Source organism: Equus quagga, chromosome 13 (assembly GCF_021613505.1).
Source record: "Equus quagga isolate Etosha38 chromosome 13, UCLA_HA_Equagga_1.0, whole genome shotgun sequence".
NCBI lineage: Eukaryota > Metazoa > Chordata > Mammalia > Perissodactyla > Equidae > Equus > Equus quagga.
The window spans coordinates 88,413,111-88,433,137 of NC_060279.1; the positions used below are offsets into that span (position 1 = coordinate 88,413,111).

General features: G+C 57.7%; 1 protein-coding gene across 1 annotated transcript; it reads left to right on the top strand.

Annotated features, from left to right (window-relative positions):
- The first annotated feature begins 6,225 nt into the window (after positions 1-6,225).
- Positions 6,226-19,814, top strand: SYT3 (synaptotagmin 3). Its single transcript, XM_046683490.1, has 9 exons — positions 6,226-6,466; positions 7,993-8,163; positions 10,822-11,347; positions 13,691-14,078; positions 14,371-14,589; positions 16,933-17,053; positions 17,214-17,385; positions 17,467-17,599; positions 19,749-19,814. The coding sequence occupies exons 2-9, from the start codon at positions 8,013-8,015 to the stop codon at positions 19,812-19,814; spliced, it is 1,776 nt and encodes a 591-aa protein (XP_046539446.1). The 5' UTR covers positions 6,226-6,466; positions 7,993-8,012.
- The last annotated feature ends 213 nt before the right edge of the window (positions 19,815-20,027 follow it).

The window sequence follows — 20,027 nt, forward strand, 5'->3', positions numbered from 1 at the left end:
TCTCGCCATCTCCCCCCAGTCTCCTTTTCCCATCTCTCCCCATCTCTCTTCTCTCGTAGCTGCCTCTGCCCAGCTCCTTGGCTCCCCTCCCCTCTGTCATCCCGCTTCTGTTCCCACTTGCCCTCCGCTCATCCCTGTGTCATGCAGGAACTGGTTAGACACAGGCCAGATTCAAACAGAAACTGGATTCTAGACGGGGGAGGGGAAGGTGGACGGGGTGGGGGGCGGGGCTGGTTGCCATGGCACCTCCAGAGGAAGGGGGAGGGGCTGGGGGCTCCAACTCCTGGGTCTGAAGGAGGAGGGCCTGGGGGCTCCTGAACCCCAAGCGCAGGACCGAAGGGGTCTAGTCACATAGGTGCCCGTCAGACATCCCTTTCTTTGTGTCTGCAGAGCTCTCAGCAGGAACCATGGGAGAGGAGGCTGGACTTTCCCAGCTATTCTGTCTGCCCTCCCCGTCTCTGTCTCTCTTACCTGTATCTTTAGTCCTCTTCTCTCCACTTCCAGATGGTCTCTGCCTTGACTGGCCATTTTTCCCGCTTGACAAGAATCAGTTCCCGGCTTTCTAGGTAGCAGCCCCTTGATTTCCTGAGTGATTTGTTCAGAGGGAAGCTTAAAAATCAATCTAGGATACAGAGTCAACCCTTGGACTTTTGCTGGACCTGTTATAAAAGGGATCTTTCTTTTTTTGCTGAGGTTGTCAGGCTGGTCGGAGCCTAGGTTGGAGATGCTGGGGGCCATCACCTCGCCATATGGGGAGAGAACCTGTCTGAGAGCAAAAACAACACAAGGAAAGCAGAGACCAAAGATGCAGGCAGTCAGATTCCTGGATCCAGCCATGCCTGAAGCCCTCATCTGCCCAATTCATTCCCTCTTATGCTTAGGTCATTTGAGTTTCTGTCACTGGCAATTAAAAACAGTCCAGGCTTTAATAGGCTCAGTTCCAGACTCAGTTCCTCTGTGGCCCTGACACCGTTTTATCATCCTCATGTCTCTTTCTCCCCCATCAGGCTGTCCTTCTCCATTTCCAGTTGCCAAGTCCATCCCTATGGGACAGGGGACGTCTTTCATTCCCGTGAGCTCAGGCACACCTGGTCCCCACAGCCCATCAGTTTCCAAGCTCTATCTGTTCTGCCTCCTGACTCTCTGCCCCTTCCTCTCCTCTTTGTTCCCACAGCCCCGACACCCACTCAAGTTTCAAGGTCCTCTCCTGCCTGGACGCTCACCCCAGCCTCCTTCTTGCCCTCCCACCCTGCATTTTCTTCCCCTCATTCCCTTCCCCACAGGGTTCCAGAGGAGTCCTTCTGCACCTAGAGCTGACCCTGCTCTGCCCCTGCTCACAGCACTCCCATGGCTCCCCAGTGCCAGGGGTCCATGGCTCCCCGGACAACGTTCAGCCCCTCAGCCAGACGTTTGAGATCTGCACACTCTGGGCCACCCTTCTCTCCCAGCTCACCCCTTCGAACATTCTCCAGTCACCTTTTATTTTATTTCATTAATCCTTCCCACCCTACCCCTGTCTCCACTCTCCACATGCTGTGCCTTCTGCCTGGAATGCTCTTCCAGGCTCCTCTTTTCCCCAAATACCCCTATCCTTTAACAAAAAGCCCAATGCCCCCTCCTCCAGGAAGCCTTCTCTGACCCCCACTGAGCCCCCTCGCTGCAGTTGTGTGTTCTGTCGCCTTCCTCCACACATTCTTTATCTGCTCCTTTTCCAGACCTCTGAACACTGTCCATCCCATCTGTCTTGCTCAGGAATCTGGGCCTGTCTGTGTTTGCCTCCCCCGCCAGACCAGCGGCTCCTGACTCATCTCTGGCTTTCCAGCATCGCCCCGCTCAGGGACAGACAGAATGTGTCTGTTGAGTGAATAACCGAGTCTGTAATTCCCTCTGTCACTGTGACCCACACTCAGTGTCCCCTAACCCCGTCTGCCCTGTCCCTCTTGGTCCTCATGAGGCAACATGAAGTGAAGAAGAAAACGTGGACTCTGGGGTCAAACAGACCAGCAACGAATGCCACATCCAGGCCGTGCAACCTTGGGCCAATGTCTTCCCCTTTCTGAGCCTCGGTTTCTTCATATCTTGCCAATAATATTGCCTTCAAGGGCTCTTGGTGCTTAAATAAAGCAAGATGCAGCAAAGCCCCTGGACCTGACACAGAGAGGTGACCCTTGTTAAAAGCCATTCCCTTCCCACTTCTCCGTCTCTGTCTGGCTTTAGCTGCCTCTGCTGGAGCTCTCTCTTCCTTCCCTCTTCGGGTGTCTCTGTATCTCTGCATCTCTGTGTCTCTGTGTCTGTCTCTCTGTCTCTGTCTCTGTCCCTCTTTCTTCTTTCCCCTGGAGTCTGGTCTCTATGTTCCCGCCTCTCTGTGTCTGCATTTTCCTCGGTGTCTTTCTTTCTCTTCCTCTCTCTCTATCCATCTCTCTCTCTGGAGCCCTGCCTCATCTCTCTCTGTGTCTGAACTTGAATTTCCATGTCACGAGTCTCTGACTTTCTTTGTCTCTCATTCTCTGTGTCTCTATACTTTTCTGCCTGTCTCTGTGTCTCTCTCTCTTTCTCTGTGTGTGTCTGTCTGTCTCCTGTGTCTCCTTTGCTGTGTTTCCCCATCTCTCTGTTTTTCCATCTCTCTGTCTCTGTCTCTGTGTCTATCCCTTAGCCCCACCTGCCTCCTTCTGCCACTCACTTCATCGCTCTCGAGTCAGCTCTGTCCCACTGTGGGGCCTGGCACGCAGCCTAGGGCGCAAATGCCTGAATCAGCATTTCTTCCTATTCCAGAAGTTACGCCAGCACCGCAATGGGGTGGGGCCGGCTGTAGCCCTGGTCGGAGGGTTGCTTCCTCGTCCACACAGGTCCTGGCCAGCCTGGCCCACCTCTCTTCTCAGTGTGTGCTCTCTCTCGGGGGAGCATCAGGAGAAGAGGGGAATCTGTGTTTACACACATGTGTGCATGTCTTTGGGTGTGTGTCTGCATTTATTTCCAGGCACATTTGCAATGTGAATCTGTAGGTATTTGTGCAAACTCACCCATTCAATCATGCATCCATCCATCCAACTATCCACTAATTCATTCATCCATCCACCCAACCATTCATCCTCCCTTCCATCTATCCGTCCATTCATCCATCCATCCATCCACCCAACCATTCATCCTCTCTTCCATCCACCCAACCATTCATCCTCTCTTCCATCCATCCATCCATTCATCCATCCATCCACCCACCTATCCATCCATCCATCCACTCACCCATCCATCCACTCATCCATCCATCCATCCATCCGTCCATCCATCCACCCATCCACCCATCCATTCCTCTATTTGTCCATCCACTTGTTCATTCATTCATTCAACCAATCATTATTTATTGAATGCCTACTGTGTCCTAGGCACCATGTTGGGCAGCAGGAACCCAGCAGTAAACAAAACTAAGTTCTACCCCCGTGGAGCTTATGTGCTCAGCAGTCCTCCTCAATGTGCGGAACTGCCTCCGCCCCCAGGCCTTGCACAGGCTGTTCCTTCCCCTGGCTTATGCCTCCTCACCCCTCTGAGCTCAGCTCAAATGTCACTTGCTCAGGGAAGCCTTCTGTGACCTCCTTCTCCAACACACAGCACCCTGGACTTTCCTTCATAGCGCCGATCCTTGTATGCGGTTATTTGATGACTATCTGTCTCCTCCACTAGCTCTTGAGCCGTCCCAAGGCTGGGAATTTTGTCAGCTTTGTTCCCAACTGAACCCTTGGTGCCAAGAACAGTGCCTGGCAGACAGGAGATGCTCAGTAAGTGTCTATCAAATGGCTGCATGGACTGACTTGAATGAACGTGGAGGACTCTCTGTCTCCTGGTTCCTTGTCCAGTGCTCCACACTCTTCTACACTCCCAGCAGCGACAACAGCCAAGGTCCTCAAACTTCCCAGCTGCAAACAAGGTAATGGCTGAGCACAAGGGGTCTAGATTCAGACCCGCACGGCTTTGAATCTCAACTCTGACACTTCCCAGCTGTGTGACCTCAGGCAGGGTGCTTCCCCTCTCTGAGCCTCAATTTCCTCACTCATAAAACGCAGTCAAAGAGGACACAAGCAAATGCATGAAATTACTAACTGTGACGACACTAAACACAAACCGTTTTTTCTAAACACCTCGCACGAATTGAATCCTCAAAATAACATGAAGTGGAATCTGGGGTTTTTAAAAAATCATCCTCCTTTACAGATGGGGAAACTGAGGCATTGAGAATATAAGTAATTCGGCCAAGGTCACACGCAACGAGAGAGCAGAGCTGGGACGTGAACTCTGGTACTCCACCCCCGAAGTCACACATACACACATGCCCGACGGGAACACTACAGCCGCTCCTCCGTGGCTGAGCGTCTCTGTGGGAACGTGCCGTGGGAATCTGGCAGGCCCATCTGTGTACACATCTCGGCGTGTGTGCTTTGCTGCCTTCTTCCTTCTGGGTGTCTCTCCCTGCTGAACGGGGCTGCCTGTGGACCCTGGGCAGCCCCCACACCCCGGGCCGGGTGTGAGGCTCTGGCTGCCAGGGTGGGTTTGGGGATGACTGGACCTGCGTGCAAACATCTGTGGGTGTGCCGCCCCCACAAGCTCCCCTGGGTGCAAGAGGAGGTCCCTCTGGGAGAATGCAGGAAGCACGGAGGATAGGATTCAGGGGGAACCCCGGAGGCATTTCTGGGGGCTTCTATCAAGCCACCCCTGCGGGCTGCCGCGGTGGCTATGGAGTGCCAGACCTTCCCCAAGGGATGGCCTCCATGAGCCTCAGTTGTCTCCTCTGTGAAAATGAGAGTAACAAAATTGCACCCACCTCCCAGGGCCAGCGGGAAGATTAAATGGGAAAACGCTTTCAAAGAATTTAGTGCCCAGATCACAGTCGGTGGCGATTATCATTGACTTCTATTAATACACCGGTAACTGTCACTTGCTGCTTTTGAGACATATTCATCAAGCACCTACTTGGTGCCAAGGCTTTCTCTCTATTGACTGGGTTTTCTAACCTCTGGATCCCTCTAGGAAACAGGTTTATTGTCTCTGTTTTGTAGATGAGGAGGCTCGAGCTCAGAGCACCGGGCGTGAGGTCACCCAGGCAGGAGCCGGGCGGGCAGGATTCAGACCCAGGTCCCTGCAGACCTCACGCGGGGCTGAGATCTCGGTACCGCTAACTCTGAGGCTCCGCCTCCCCTCGCACCGCCAGCCCCCGTGTCTCCTCCGATGGAAGGACGGGAAGTCCCGGGTCCCGCGGAGGAGGGGACCGGGGGTGGGGTGGGGGGATGGTGGCAGGACTCCTGGGTACCGAGGATGGAGGGGGCGGGGAGGGGTAGATTCCTGGATCTGAGAATGGAGGTGGGTGGGAGCTCAGTAGCCTGGGTCCTGGGAAAAGAGGTGACTAGGGTCCCGGACTTCTCCGTTTGAGAGAGGAGGGGCTGGGGGCCGGGACCCCTGGATCCCGGGGGAGCAGAGGGTCATGACCCCGGCTATCCGGATCCTCCACTGGAAGCGTGCTGGGTCTCTGACGCCTCGGTCCCGCGAAACCTTCCTCCTTCGTCGCTGCGGCCGCGCGATCTCGCCCTTCCAGCCGCAGGTTCGGAGGGAAGGAGGCGGGGGCGCCGGGGGAGGAGCCGCGGACCTGCGCCAGGGCCGGGGGGAGGAGCCGAGCGGGCACCGCGGCGGGCGCGCGGGGCTGCGGCGGCGGCGGCGGCGGCGGCTCCGGGTGAGTCCGCTCCTCCCCTCCCCCGGCCACAGCCCCCGCCCCAGCCCCATCCTGGGGGGCGGCCCCGAGCGTGGGGGCGGCGGTAGGGGCAGAGGCATGCGGATCTCTGCGCCGGGAGTGGGAGTCTGCAGCTCTAGCTGGCTGCCCTTGGGGAGGGGCACCTGGCCCTGGAAGGGGGGTCCCGAAGCACCTGGGTGTCCCCCAACCTCGCCCGCAGATCCCCTGGGCGTGGGGATCGTTGACCCACTCCATGGCCCCTAAGGATTTAGGACTCTGCTACCTCTCGAGGTCCCAGACATCATTCCTGTCCCCTGCAGCGTCTTGGGACCCCGGCATCTCATCACCCCCCCAACCTCCAAAAAATTCCCATCCTCTCTGCAGCGGGGAGAGGCATTAAGGACTTCAACTCCCAGCAGACTTTGCACCGCCGGGTCTATGAAGCCGCAGCACCGGGAGCGCAAGGCCTGCCGGGAATTGTAGTCTCTAAGCTCAACCGGAGCTGGGGGCCCCGAGGTGGGAGGGGGTGGCTGGACCTCCCGGGGGTCGCCTGGGGTCGAGCAGCTGGCCCGAGCAGGACAAGATGTGAGGCTCGGACTGAGCTTTTTCTCTCGGCCACGGCCCCCAGATCCAGCACCCCTTCTCACCTGGAGCCTGAGGACCAGTCCGCAGCCCCTTGTCCGCCCTACAACCCCCATGGGCTGCCGCCAGCCGCCGCCTCGGCTGCCATCCAGGACACGGCAGGGATAAGCGCGGGTGAGTCTGACCATGCCTGTCTCGGAGTCCCGGCCTTCTGCAGCGCCCCCACGACACCTGTCCATCCGCGAGCCCTAATTTCCCGCACTCTCCTTCCAGTCCGTCTCTGTGTCAGGCTCCAAACCATGTGTCGCTAATTCCCCTTCTCCTCACATCCACTTCTTTCTCCTGGTCCCCTCGCTTTTATGCACCCCCGTCCAACCTTCCTTCTGCACCCATGTCTGTCTGCCCAGCCCTCCCCTGTATCCTTTTGTGCCTCTGTGAACTCTGGCCATTACCTGTCTCGCTGTCCTTTATCTCTGCACCCCATCCATTCTCCTGGCTGCTATTTCTCTCTCAAAGATATTTCTGTGCACACTCTTGCCTGGCGCCGATCACTGCCCCTCTGTCCGCCCATCTCTCACGCTCCCATGGATTGCACACCAGCCCGTTCTTTCTGGCTTGTTCATCCCAAGCCTGCACCCTTGACTTCTCCTCTGTCTGTTCATCTGTTCCTCACGCCTGGGCCCCAGTTTTCCCTCCCTGTTATCTCTGTCTCCTCTCCCCGCATCTCTCCCTCCCTCAACTTGGTCCTTATCTCTGCATCCTGCATCTCCATCCCTCCCCAGCCGCCACCACATGTAACCATCTCTTATCTCTCTTCCCCCATGCATCCCTCTCTCTTGGTCCTCTCCCTGTCTGCTCCCATCTGTCCTCCTTCCTGTTTCTTGGACCTACCAAGCCCTTCCCCAGCCTGGGCTGCTGGTCATGCTGTTCCTGCTATTTTTAATGCTTTTCCCTGCTCCAGCCCCACTGCCCGCTGCCCATGGCCGTCTCCATCTGGTCCTTCAGGTCTCAGAGAGCCCCCCCCCAACTGCCCACCTCCCCATCCTTTTGCGCACATCCTCCAACCATTTCTTTTAGAGCACTTCTCACAGGCTGAGAGCGTCTTGTTTGTTGACTTGTTTACTCTTGGTCTCCTCTCGTTGGATTGTGACACCAGGAAGTGGGGGAACGCGTAGGGTTTGTCCCCTGCTGAATCTGCAGCGGCTGGCATAGTGCCTGGCGTGTAGTTGGCGCTCAATAAATATTTGTGGAATGCATGAATGATGAATGGCTGTCCCCTTGTCTGTCCATCCTTGAATTTTGTCCCTTCGTCTGTGCACCCCCCCCCAATCTTTGTCTCCTTGTCTGTCCATCCCTTTATCTGTGCATCCTGATCTCTACCTTGCCCGGCCTTCCCAATCTCGTCCTCCTTGTCCATTTGTCCCAATTCTCTGTCTTGTCCATGCGCACCAATCTCTGTCCCTTTGGTTGTCCAACCCCTGTCACCCTCCTCTTGCCTGTCCACCCTGAATCTCAGTCCTTTGTCCTTCGGCCCCTAATTTCTTCTTCCTTGTCCATCCCTCCTTGCTCTCCTTGACCGTGTCCATCTGCCCCCAATCTCGGTTCCCTCGCTTACCCTTCCTTTTCTCTCTTTCTCTTCCCACCCCTTATCTCCACATCCCTCTCCTCCATCCACTTCCCCACCCCCGGCCCCTCCACAGCACGGGACCTGCCGGCCACCATGTCAGGAGACTATGAGGATGACCTCTGCCGGCGGGCGCTCATCCTGGTCTCGGACCTCTGTGCGCGGGTCCGAGATGCCGACACCAGTGACAGGTGCCAGGAGTTCAACGACCTGCGGATCCGAGGCTATCCCCGGGGCCCAGATGCAGGTCAGCACCCCCAGCCATGTCGACCAGCCCCCTGCCTCCACGACAGCCAGGATTTTCGGAGATTCAGGGCAGACCCTCTCAGCTTTCCGTTCCTTGTGGGGCCGGTCCCTCTTAGAGTCTTGCCTCCATCCTGCCTGCTGCTGGCTCCCTAAATCTCTGATCTAAGGAGAAGGCGCTATGTGGTCCATTTGACCCTTGACCTTTTGGGTTTGGCCCTGTGGGCCCCGCCCACCACTGCTGCCACAGTTCCTCCACGGATGTCTTTGTGCATCTTGCATAGTGCTTAAAAGCTCAGGTTCTCAAGTCAGACCGTCTGGCTTGTCTGGGTCCAAATCCCACCCCCCCACCCCCGCTCCCTAACTGGATGACTTGAGGCGAGTGACTCTTCTGTGCCTCAGTTTCCTCCTCTGGAAAATGGGGATACTAAAAAGTGACTATCTCATGGGACTCCCGAAAGACTCGAATGAATATAACACAAGGGAAGTGATTGGAACAAGTTGGGCACACAGTGGTCATTCCATAAATGTTGGGATGTACTTATTGAGCACCAACTGTGTACCAGGCAGGATGTGAGGTCCTTTGCATATCATCGACTACTAACAACCACCCTTTGTGGCCATATAATCCCCATTTTCAATAAGGGAGAGAAGCTCAGAGGGGTGAAGTGACTGGCCCAAGGTCACCCAGCAGGGTGTGAAGAGCTGGGAAATAGGATGCGTGCCCTTGACCCAATGAGGAAGCACGTGGCGGGTGGGTCACAATTGCTGAGTGCTGGGGCCGGGCTCGGCATCTCACGGGCAGGATGTCCAGGGGACAGGGATGAGGAATGAGGCCCAGAGGGCTGCATCAGCTTGCTCAGTCTCACAGCCTGTGAGCAGAAGAGCCAAATGTTGACCCCGGGAAGTCTAGAACATACTGCAATTCGGGGGTACCCCAAGACCGCCCTCAGGCTCAGTGATTTCCCAGAAGGACTCACAGAACTCAGAAACGCTGTTATCCTCGTGGGTCCATTTTCTTACAGCAAAAGGATGGAGATTTAAAAATCAGCGAAGGGAAAAGATGCATAGGGTGGGGTCCAGGGGAGACTGGCTGTGCGCTTCCAGTTGTCCCCTCCTAATGGAGTCACACAGACAGTGCTTAATTCTTCCAGCAACAATGTGTGACAACTTATACAGGGTACTGTCCACCAGCAAAGCTCACCCGAGCCTCTGTGTCCAGGGTTTTTATTGCAGCTCGGTCGTGTAGACATGGCTGACCTCCCGTGTGGCTGACATGAGTCTCCAGCCCCTCCAGAGGTCAGGCTGATCCCGTGTGGCCCGGGCCCCGAGTAAATACAAATGTCTTCAGGCAGAACGTTCCAGGGGCTCAGAGGTTCCCAGGAGTCCGTCCCCAAACAAATTCCCATTTCCTTGAAAAACCCCACTCCTGGCACCAATTATGGGATGAGCCAGAAACCTTCGGTCCCAGAACTGGACTGTCCTTGCATTTCTCTGGAAGACACGTCCACACCTGGGAGGCATTCATGATGTGTTAGCTGTGGTGTTGGATATGCAAGGCGGCAGCAATAAGATTTATTATTCTAACAATAATTCATGTTTGGGGCCGGCCAGGTGGCATAGTGGTTAAGTTTGGGCACTCCACTTCAATGGCCCAGGATTCGCAGGTTCAGATCCCGGGCGTTGACCCAGCACCACTCATCAAGCCATGCTGTGGTGGTGTCCCACATACAAAATAGAGGAAGATTGGCATAGATGTTAGCTCAGGGCCAATCTTCCTCAGCAAAAGAAAAGAAAAGAAAATTCATGTTTGAACTATCAGTTATTGGGAAATAATGAGATGAGGTAGAATAATGGTGATAATGGTGGGCTCTGAAGCCAGGCACCCCAGACTCAAACCCTGACCCCACTGCTTACAGGCTGTGGGACTCCACACAGGCAACTTTGTGTCTACTGACCTCAGTTTCCTTTTGTGGAAAACAGTCATAATAATATTGCCAACCTCATAGGGTGCCTGTCAGGTGTGAGTAAGCTAATGCGGATGAAGCCCTTAGGTGTCTGTAACATAGTAACCACTCGATAAACGTTATATTCTGCAGCTACGCATGCCACCTACCTCCTGCCTTCCTTTAAACCGCTATAAGAGGCAGGACTGGTTTTTCAAATTTGGTAAATGGGGGAATGTAGGGCTCAGAGTGGTTAAGATATCTTCCCAAGGCCACACAGCAAGCTGGAATTGGAACCCTGAGCTGCCTAACTGTGGAGTGTGGTCTCCTTTCTCCTTGGTCATCTCTGAGCATTTTAGGGGACCTTGGTCCTACCGCAGAGGGGGTGTCCTCTTATAGAGAGGCAGTGTTGGGCTGGCGATTCAGGGAGTAAAATCTGATGACAGACTGCCAGTTCAAGTCCCAGATCTGTCATTTCCTACCCGTGCAACCTTATACAAGTCACTCAACCTCTCTGTGCCTCAGTTTCCTCATCTTTAAAATGGTTCTACAGAAATACTGAACTTAGAGTGTCGTAGAGTTTGATCTAAGTAATGTATGTACAGTGCTTAGGCCAATGTATGACAAATACTGATGGTTAGCTCTTTGGGGACAGCAGTGGGAGGGTAAACTCTGACCCCACCCTGACCCCTGACCTCTGTCCTTGCTCTCTCCAGACATCTCCGTGAGCCTGCTGTCGGTCATCGTGACGTTCTGTGGCATTGTCCTCCTGGGCGTCTCCCTCTTCGTGTCCTGGAAGTTGTGCTGGGTGCCCTGGCGAGACAAGGGTGGCTCGGCAGTGGGCGGTGGCCCCCTGCGCAAAGACCTAGGCCCTGGGGTCGGGCTGGCAGGCCTGGTAGGCGGCGGTGGGCACCACCTGGGGGCTGGCCTGGGTGGCCATCCTCTGCTGGGGGGCCCACACCATCATGCCCACACCGCCCACCATCCGCCCTTCGCTGAGCTGCTGGAGCCAGGCAGCCTAGGGGGCTCAGACACCCCTGAGCCCTCCTACTTGGACATGGACTCGTATCCAGAGGCTGCAGCCGCCGCCGTAGCTGCTGGGGTCAAACCGAGTCAGACATCTCCTGAGCTGCCCTCAGAGAGCGGTGCAGGCTCTGGGCTGCTCCTGCTTCCCCCCAGTGGTGGGGGCTTGCCCAGCGCCCAGTCGCATCAGCAGGTCACAAGCCTGGCGCCCACCACCAGGTGAGACAGGCTGCTGGGCTGGGGGTCCACTCTGAACTTCTGCTCCTCCTCTGTGTCTCTTTCCCATCTATGACTCTCCTGAGTCCTAGGGGAGGAGGGGCCTGGAGATCCAGAGCCCTGAGTCCTGGAGCAGGAAGGGGCTTGAGGAGTGGACTCCTGGATCCACAGGAAGGAAGAGGCTAGGGACAGGCCAGTGCTTCAGGAAAGGATGGGAGGGCTGGGAGAGTCCCGAGGAGTCGCCGATCCGGTCTAGGAGGAGGCTGGGGACTTCCCGGACGTGCAGGTGTCTCGGCTGAGACCTGCAGGGTGAGGAAGAGTGAGCCAGGCCAAGAGGTAGGGCTGTGAGCTGGGCATTCCGGGAGGAGGGACCAGCCTGTGCCGAGGGGAGAGAGGAGGGGTCACAGTGCCTGTGGGGACCGCCTGTGGTCACTAGGGCGGGAGAGAAAGTGTGAGGGAGCAAACTTGGGAGACGTGGCTGCGGGTATGCGTGGGGCCAGACCACACGGGGCCTTGAATGCCAGCCTGAGGGGCACTGGGGAGCCAGAGAGGGCTGTGAGCAGAGGAGGAGCAGGGCCAGTTCTGGGTGGAGAAAGACTTCTCTGGGGCCACCTAGCAGACAGACGGGAGGACGGACTGGAAGAGAGGACAGGGCTGGGCTGGGGTCATGGGGAGGGGGAGGGGAGACAGGTGGAGAGAGTCAGGGGGCAGGAGGGGTGGGAGGAGGTAAGGACAGCACCCAGGGCTCTGGCCTGGTGACTGGGTGCACGGTGGGGCTGTCAGAGGATCTAGGAAGAGGACGGGGTTTGAGGGAGACCCTGGGCTTATCTGAGTCTTTTGAGTGTGAGGGGCCTGGGGTGGCATCCAGGGGGAAACCGCCCCCCAGAGGGATTGTCTTGGGCCCCAGAGGCTCATGGGAGAAGTAGTTCTGGTCCTGGGGGGCTGGCCAGGGCCCAGGGGCTCACGGGAGAAGTGGTTCTGGTCCAGGGGGGCTGGCCAGGGCCCAGGGGCTCACGGGAGAAGTAGTTCTGGTCCTGGGGGGCTGGCCAGGGCCCAGAGGCTCATGGGAGAAGTGGTTCTGGTCCAGGGTGCTGGCCAGGGCCCAGGGGCTCATGGGAGAAGTGGTTCTGGGCCAGGGGGCTGGCCAGGGCCCAGGGGCTCATGGGAAATGTAGTTCGAGGTCCCTGGGGAGGGCTTCCGGAGGCTGATGGGCACACAGGTCTGAGTTCCCTCCTCCCCCATTATACAGATGAAGAGACTGAGGCTCAGAGGGTGTTAACGACCTGCTCAAAGTCACCCTGGGGGCAGGGAGTGGCCAGCGGACCCACAGCTGAAGGAGTCTGGCCCCTGCATCCCTTTCCACGGCTCGGTGCCTCCCACCTCCCCCAGCCCCGGGCCCGCCTCTCAGCACATCTGGGGCGGCCTTGTCCAGTGCTGGCTGCTGAGCACTGCCCGTCGCTAGGGGCCCCATCCCATGGACTTCACCCCGGGTGGGAGGGTCCATGCAGGAGAGGACCGAGGAGCAGGGGCCACAGGGATGGGGAAATTCAGGAGACAGTGGGGAAAGGATTTGAGGGGAGAGGGGAGGCGAGGACGGCTGGGGGTCTGACCTGCAGATCTCGGTGGATCATGGGGAAGCGAGGCGAGGAGCGAGTTAGGGAGAAGGTGCTGAGCCCAGCGGGGAACGTGAGGGGTGTGCGGGGTCTGGTGGACGGCTGAGGCGGGGGCTGAACCAGGCTGGAGCTCGGGACACAGGTTTAGCAGACACCAGGCTGTTGACGGTCGTGGGAACCTGGGGCACAGAGGAGCTTGTCCGGGGAAAGCATGTGAGCGAGAGGGGGGAAGATGGCAAAGGTGGTTGAGGATGGAGCTTTGGGTTTCTAGAGTGTTCCACGAACACAGACAGCCAGAGAAGGAAGCTGAGAGAGAAAGGACAGGCCAGGAGAGGCGATGGTCAGGTGGGAGAGGATGAGGCTGGGGCTAAGACGGGGAGATCTGGAAATGAGAGAAAGATTCAGGGGGTCTGGACTGTGTGGGGCCCCAAAGGTCCACGGAGAAGTTGTCTGGGTCACCAGCTTGAGGTCCAGCAGGAGGCCTGGAGACAGGCATATGCAGGTCTGGATTGGAGCTAGCTTAGAGAAGGGGATAACACTCCTGTCCAGTTCAGATGGGTAAACTGAGGCTCAGAGAGTGCAAGTGCCTTGCTCAAGGTCACAGGGAGCATAGGTGGGGATTTGGGGCCCCCTGGCTGTGGAGTTTGGGGAAAGGGCAAGAAGGAGGCTCCAGGTCTTCAGATGCAAAGATCAGCGCCACTGACCCCACCTTGGTCTTCTCCACCCCCTGCAGGTACCCGGCCCTGCCCCGGCCCCTCACCCAGCAGACCCTGACCCCCCAGCCCGACCCGGGCAGTGAGGAGCGGCCGCCCACCCTCCCCTTGCCCCTGCCGGGCGGCGAGGAAAAGGCCAAGCTCATCGGGCAGATCAAGCCGGAGCTGTACCAGGGGACGGGGCCCGGCGGCCGGCGGGGCGGCGGGGGCCCGGGCTCCGGAGAGGCGGGCGCGGGGGCGCCGTGCGGCCGCATCAGCTTCGCCCTGCGGTACCTCTACGGCTCCGACCAGCTGGTGGTGCGCATCCTGCAGGCCCTGGACCTCCCGGCCAAGGACTCCAACGGCTTCTCGGACCCCTACGTCAAGATCTACCTGCTGCCCGACCGCAAGAAAAAGTTCCAGACCAAGGTCCGGAGCAGCGGGTGGACATCCGGGGCCGAGGAGGGGCTGGGAGCCCAGACCCCCCGGGTCTGAGGGAGGAGGGGCTGGGAGCCCGGACCCCCCGGGTCTGAGGGAGGAGGGGCTGGGGCTAGACCCCTGGGTCTGAGGGAGGAGGGGCTGGGGCCTGGACTCCCTGGTCTGAGGGAGGAGGGGCTGGGGCTGGAACCCTGGGTCTGAGGGAGGAGGGGCTGGGGGCTGGACCCCCGGGGCTGAGGGAGGAGAGCTGGTGGGCATGGTGTCTGTCCCCTGCCCGCCGCAGGTGCACAGGAAGACGCTGAACCCCGTGTTCAATGAGACCTTTCAGTTCTCCGTGCCCCTGGCCGAGCTGGCCCAGCGCAAACTGCACTTCAGCGTCTATGACTTCGACCGCTTCTCGCGGCACGACCTCATCGGCCAGGTGGTGCTGGACAACCTCCTGGAGCTGGCCGAGCAGCCCCCGGACCGTCCGCTGTGGAGGGACATCGTGGAGGGCAGTTCGGTGAGTGGCCCCTGCAGCCTCTTCGCCGGCCCCTCCGTGCGCGGCCTCCTTGCCCTCTGACCTCATAACCCCCGACATATCGACCCTGACTTTTCTTTGGAAATTCACTTTATTGGGAAATACTGCAAACATACGAGCCAAGAATAATCTAGTGGACCCCCACGACCCCCTACTTTGTCAAATATTAACTCCGCACCTGGGCCCCGGATTTCCCAGCTTCTGACCCCCCTTGACCTCTGGTGGTAATAATCGAGAAGACTAATAGACACCCACTGCCCACCCGCCAGCTTTATCAAACCTTCCAGCCGTCACCCCATGACTTCTGTCCTCCGACCCCAGACTCCTGACCCCCCGACTTTCTGACCCCAGACTTCCTGGCTTTTGTTTTTCCGACTTCCTGGCCCCTCCAACCTCCTGACTTTGCCATTCCCAGACTTCCTGAGTCCCCAACCGCTCTGATCCCTGAACATTTTAACATTTCAAACCCCGTAAGTTCCAGACTTCCTGCTTTAAGCTAATCCCGTTTCTTCGTGGTCCCCGCGTCAATCCTGATTGACTGATCCCCCAGGCCTCAGACCTTCTGGGATCCCCGATATCAGGACACTCCCCATCCCCCCAGCATCCCGGGGTCCTCAACCCCGGGCACCCCCACTGGCCCACTTCCTCATTTCTTACAGCCCCCCTGGAACCTCATTTTTCTGGGCACCCAATCCCTCCCCAAGCTCGGCTCCTGGGTCCTTGTGGGGGTGTCCTGACTCCTATACCCCCAAACCTCAGACCCCTGATTTATCTGCCCCCTCAGTTCATCTCTGTAGGTTTCCCAGCATCTGGGGTAGCTGGCGTTGGGGGGGGGGGTGAGCCCTGTTCTCATATCAGGAGAGGGCTGGCTTTGCCCACCTGATGGCCACGCTCAAGGTCCTCCCCTCTCTGAGCCTCAGTTTCCCCATATGACATAGTTGAACCAGGGACCACGGGCTCGTCCTACAGCCCCCTCCCTGGGTGCTCCTCAGCCTGCCCACTCAGTCCCCAAGCCCAGCCTTTGAGAACTGAGAGCCCCGTTTCAGGGTCCCCGTCCCCAGGGCCCCCGTCTGTCCCACCAACCCCCTGCTCCCAGCAGTCCCCCTGACAGTCCTCTCCCTGCACCCATCTTTGTCTCCTTGTGTCTGTCACTTCCCATTTTCTCTCCCCTCCGTATCACTCAGGGTCTGCCCTCATTTATTTATTCACTCCTTCCTTCCACAGCTGGGATTTCTTTTCAGGATCGGGCCCCGGGGACCCCAGACAGTCCTCGGGAGCTCCCGGGGTGGCTGCCACACAGTTTGTTGTCAGGGGTCAGCGTTCGGGGGACACGCAGGAGGGCTGTCTGCTCAGGGCTGCGGGGCATCTGGGAGCTTGTGGGAGGAGGTGACAGCTAAGCCGAGGCTTGATGACTGGGAGGAGACGGGAGGAAGGGCATTCTGAGCAGAGGGAACAGCCTGGGCAAAGGCCCTGAGGTGAGTGGGTGAGGAGTCCAGGGACCTGGGCCTCGGTCAGCATGGTTGGGCGGCGAGGGGCCGAGATGGGGCTGAAGGACCCAGAGGGCAGGCAGGTCTGTGTGTGTCGGCGTGGGAGGGCCTGTCTCTCCTGGGGCCTCGTTCCGGGTCTTGGCATGTCTCCTGGCCCAAGACTGACCTCTCTGAGTGTCTCTTCCCGGTCTCTGTCCCTCTCTGAGTGGATCTCCATCTCTGTTTCTCTCTCTCTCTGGGTCTACGCCCCACCCCTCTCATCCTGGGTCTGTCAGTCTCTCTGGGTCTCTGTCCCTCCCCCCAAGTCTCTGTCCCCCTCTCTGGATCTCTAGTCCTGCTCCTTGGGGACTCTGTCCTCTTCCTTCACAGGGCTCTGCCCCCTCCGGGGTCTCCGTCCTCCCTCTGGGTCTCTGTCCTCCCCCCCAGGTCTCTGTCCTCTCTCTGGGTCTCTGTCCTCCCCCCAGGTCTCTGCCACTCTCTCTGGGTCTCTCTGTCCCCCCCGGGGTCGTCCTGCCTTTAGACCTCTGTGACTCTGTCTGTCTCACTGTGTCTCCAGTGTTTGGGGCTCTGTCTCAGTCGATTTCTCACTGTGTCCGTCTCCCGCCCTCCCCCCCAACTTGTGCCTTTTCCGATCTTCCCTGCAGAACAAACAGGCTTTGACAGTGGCTGGCAGCTGGGGCCTGGGAGTTACCAGGTTTGGCCCAGAGTCAGGTTGTTAAGTGGATGGGAAACCTGAGCCCTGGGTGTCAGGAGCGGAGCTGGAGGCTGACAGGAGGGAGAGTCAGGAGAGGCCGGGGAGACGGAGACCGCTGTCACTGACCCCTGTCCCCACCCGCAGGAGAAGGCAGATCTCGGGGAGCTCAACTTCTCACTCTGCTACCTCCCCACCGCCGGGCGCCTCACCGTCACCATTATCAAGGCCTCCAACCTCAAAGCCATGGACCTCACCGGCTTCTCGGGTGGGTGCTGGGGAGACGCCGGGATCCGAGGGAGGAGGGGCTGGGGCAGGACTCCCAGGTCTGAGGGAGGAGGGGCTGGGGCAGGACTCCCAGGTCTGAGGGAGGAGGGGGGGGGGGGGGGCCTGGGTCTCTGGGGGGCCCCCCCCCCCCCCCCCCCCAGACCCCTACGTGAAGGCCTCTCTGATCAGCGAGGGGCGGCGTCTGAAGAAGCGGAAAACTTCCATCAAGAAGAACACGCTGAACCCCACGTACAACGAGGCGCTCGTGTTCGACGTGGCCCCCGAGAGCGTGGAGAACGTGGGGCTCAGCATCGCGGTCGTGGACTACGACTGGTGAGGGGGCGCGGCCGGGGGCGGGGCGGGCCGGGCCTGTGCCCCCTCCCTCCCCCATGCTCACCGCCCCCCCACCCCCAGCATCGGACACAACGAAGTGATCGGTGTGTGCCGCGTGGGCCCCGACGCCGCCGACCCCCACGGCCGCGAGCACTGGGCCGAGATGCTGGCCAACCCCCGCAAGCCGGTGGAGCACTGGCACCAGCTGGTGGAGGTGAGTGGGGCGGACCCCCAGGGCCCCTGGCCTGCCGTTCACACGCTCACCTCTTCGCCCCTTCATTCATGCAAAGCGTCACATCTTTACGGGCTGGGGAGTCACACGGCCTCGGCTCGAATCCCTGCTCTGCCAACTTTAGCTGTGTGACACCAACCAAGTTACTTACCCTCTCTGTGCCTCAATTTCGTATACTGGGAAAAGGGACTATTAATAGCATCCACCACTTGGGTAGATATGAGGATTCAGTTGAGTTAATGCAGGGTGAAGTGTCTGCCTCCTTCTAAGGGCTCAGCAAATGGTGGCTACTGTTACTATTTTCCGTGATGCCAAGTCCCAAATAAGGGGAGAAAACTGGATGATAAGATGGAGCAGATTTTTTTAAGAAGCAGGCTGTGAAATTAGAGAATTGTGGTTCACTGGATGCAGATCAACTATTTTTTTTTTTTTAATGAAAAGGAAAATAAAGTCAAAACAGAAAATTTCACAGTGCAGCACCCGTTGTAAAGAGCATAGCGTCATTTTTTTTTCTTTTTGTTTTTGTCCTGTGGTTTGTGGTCCAAAAACTTTGTAAGTCTGGGAAGTAAAGGGAATCTGAATGGGGGATGGGGTTGCTTTTTAGCTTAGGGGGTCAAGGAGGGCATCTCGGAGGAGGTGACGTTTCTGCAGCAGCCTAGAAGTTGAGAAGGACTGGGATTAGGTGAAGGTTGGAAGGAGACGGTTGCAAGGAGAGGGCACTGCGCGTACCTTGCGGAGGCCGGTGCAGGCGGGTGAGGCTGGAGCGGAGAGGAAAGCGGGCAGATCACGTGAGGCCTTGTGGGTCACGCGAGAACCAGCTTGGCGATTTTTCCACATTAAAACTCATTTAGGATCATCATGTGGTCAAGAGAAATTTCCAAACGTGGCCATTCTCTCATTTGAAACCAAGAAAAGCAAAGGAGTGGATTTTGAAAGTGTTATTGATAACTTTGCTGTCATTAAAGCCAAAAACAGTTAAATTATGCCAAATTCTGTTTAGGGTATACATAGAATATTTAAACTTACAATTATGTGAATTTCAATACTCTCCCTCATCATTGGTTTCCATATTTTTTCAATTATCTTAACGTGTCCGAAGAAAAATTAACCACAAAAAGTACATAAAAATCGGGATGCATATTTTTCCTTTCGTGTCGGGCTCCGATATGGCACGGGACTGGCCTTTGTGAAAAATTTATGTTTTGCTCATCATGGAATTTTTTTTGCCTTAATTTTAATTTTTAGAATATTGCATTACGATCGTCTTTATCTTGGCTGCTGAGTTTGGGCGCACCTTAAACTTTTTCTTGTTTCTTTTTCTTTTTCTTTTTCTTTTTTTTTTTGAGGAAGATTGGCCCTGAGCTAACCTCTGCTGCCAATCCTCCTCTTTTTGCTGAGGAAGACTGGCCTTGAGCTAACATCCGTGCCTGTCTTCCTCAAGGGTGCACCTTAAATTCTGCACTCGGCGTTCGTTTCTCGCTCGCCTCCCTCTGGTCCCGCCCGGTTTGGGACATTTTTCCGGGGCTGGGGAGGGAATTCACTGGCTGAGCACGGAGCTCAGAGGTGAGTTTGAAGACTCTGACTCTACCGAGATGGGCAGAGGGCAGCGCCTCCCTCCTTCCATCGCCCACTCTTCTCTTAATTCGTTCACCCATTCATTGTGCAAACGCCGCGGGCACGTGCCCGTGTGCCACGCTCACGCCGGGCCATGCTCGGCCACAGAGAGAGGCTGCACCCTGGCTGAGCCTGGCCTTGACCCTGACTTTCAGCCACTAGTTCTATGTGGCCCAGAGGGTCTTTCTCCTCCCAGAGCCGCCCCTGCCCCTGCTCTGCTCGCAGCCCCTCTGTGGCCCTCCAGTGCCCCCAGGACAGAGTCTCAGCCCCTCTGAGGCCCTGCAGGGTCTGCCCGGCTCACCCCGGCGGCCTCATCTCTCCTCCCATTTCCAGTGACTTCTTTGTGCCTCAGTTTCCCCATCTGTAGAATAGGACTGTCATAGCGCTGGCCCCATCACTTCAGAGTGGAAAAGAGAAAGGTCAATGCTGAAAACAGGATTGATGTCTTGTTGAGTCGGTTAGTAGTGACTGTTTTGCCTGTCCCCCACTCCTGAACCTTCTGGACTTCCCCCTTCAGGAAAAGACTCTGACCAGCTTCACAAAAGGCAGCAAAGGATTGTCGGAGAAAGAGAACTCAGAGTGAGGGGTAAGGAGCCCAGGCCAGGGAGGGGGGGCTGGGGCTGGACCCCGGGTCTGAGGGAGGAGGGGCTGGGGCTGGACCCCGGGTCTGAGGGAGGAGGGGCTGGGGCTGGACCCTGGGTCTGAGGGAGGAGGGGCTGGGGGCTGGACCCTGGGTCTGAGGGAGGGGGGCTGGGGCTGGACCCTGGGTCTGAGGGAGGAGGGGCTGGGGCTGGAC

Bases quoted from the DNA above. Each gene is read 5' to 3' on its own strand.
- SYT3 (XM_046683490.1), top strand. From the start codon at position 8,013: ATGTCAGGAGACTATGAGGATGACCTCTGCCGGCGGGCGCTCATCCTG. The intron at 17,386-17,466 runs GTGAGGGGGCGC...CCCCACCCCCAG, and splicing joins GCGGTCGTGGACTACGACTG to CATCGGACACAACGAAGTGA. The intron at 17,600-19,748 runs GTGAGTGGGGCG...TTCCCCCTTCAG, and splicing joins ACTGGCACCAGCTGGTGGAG to GAAAAGACTCTGACCAGCTT.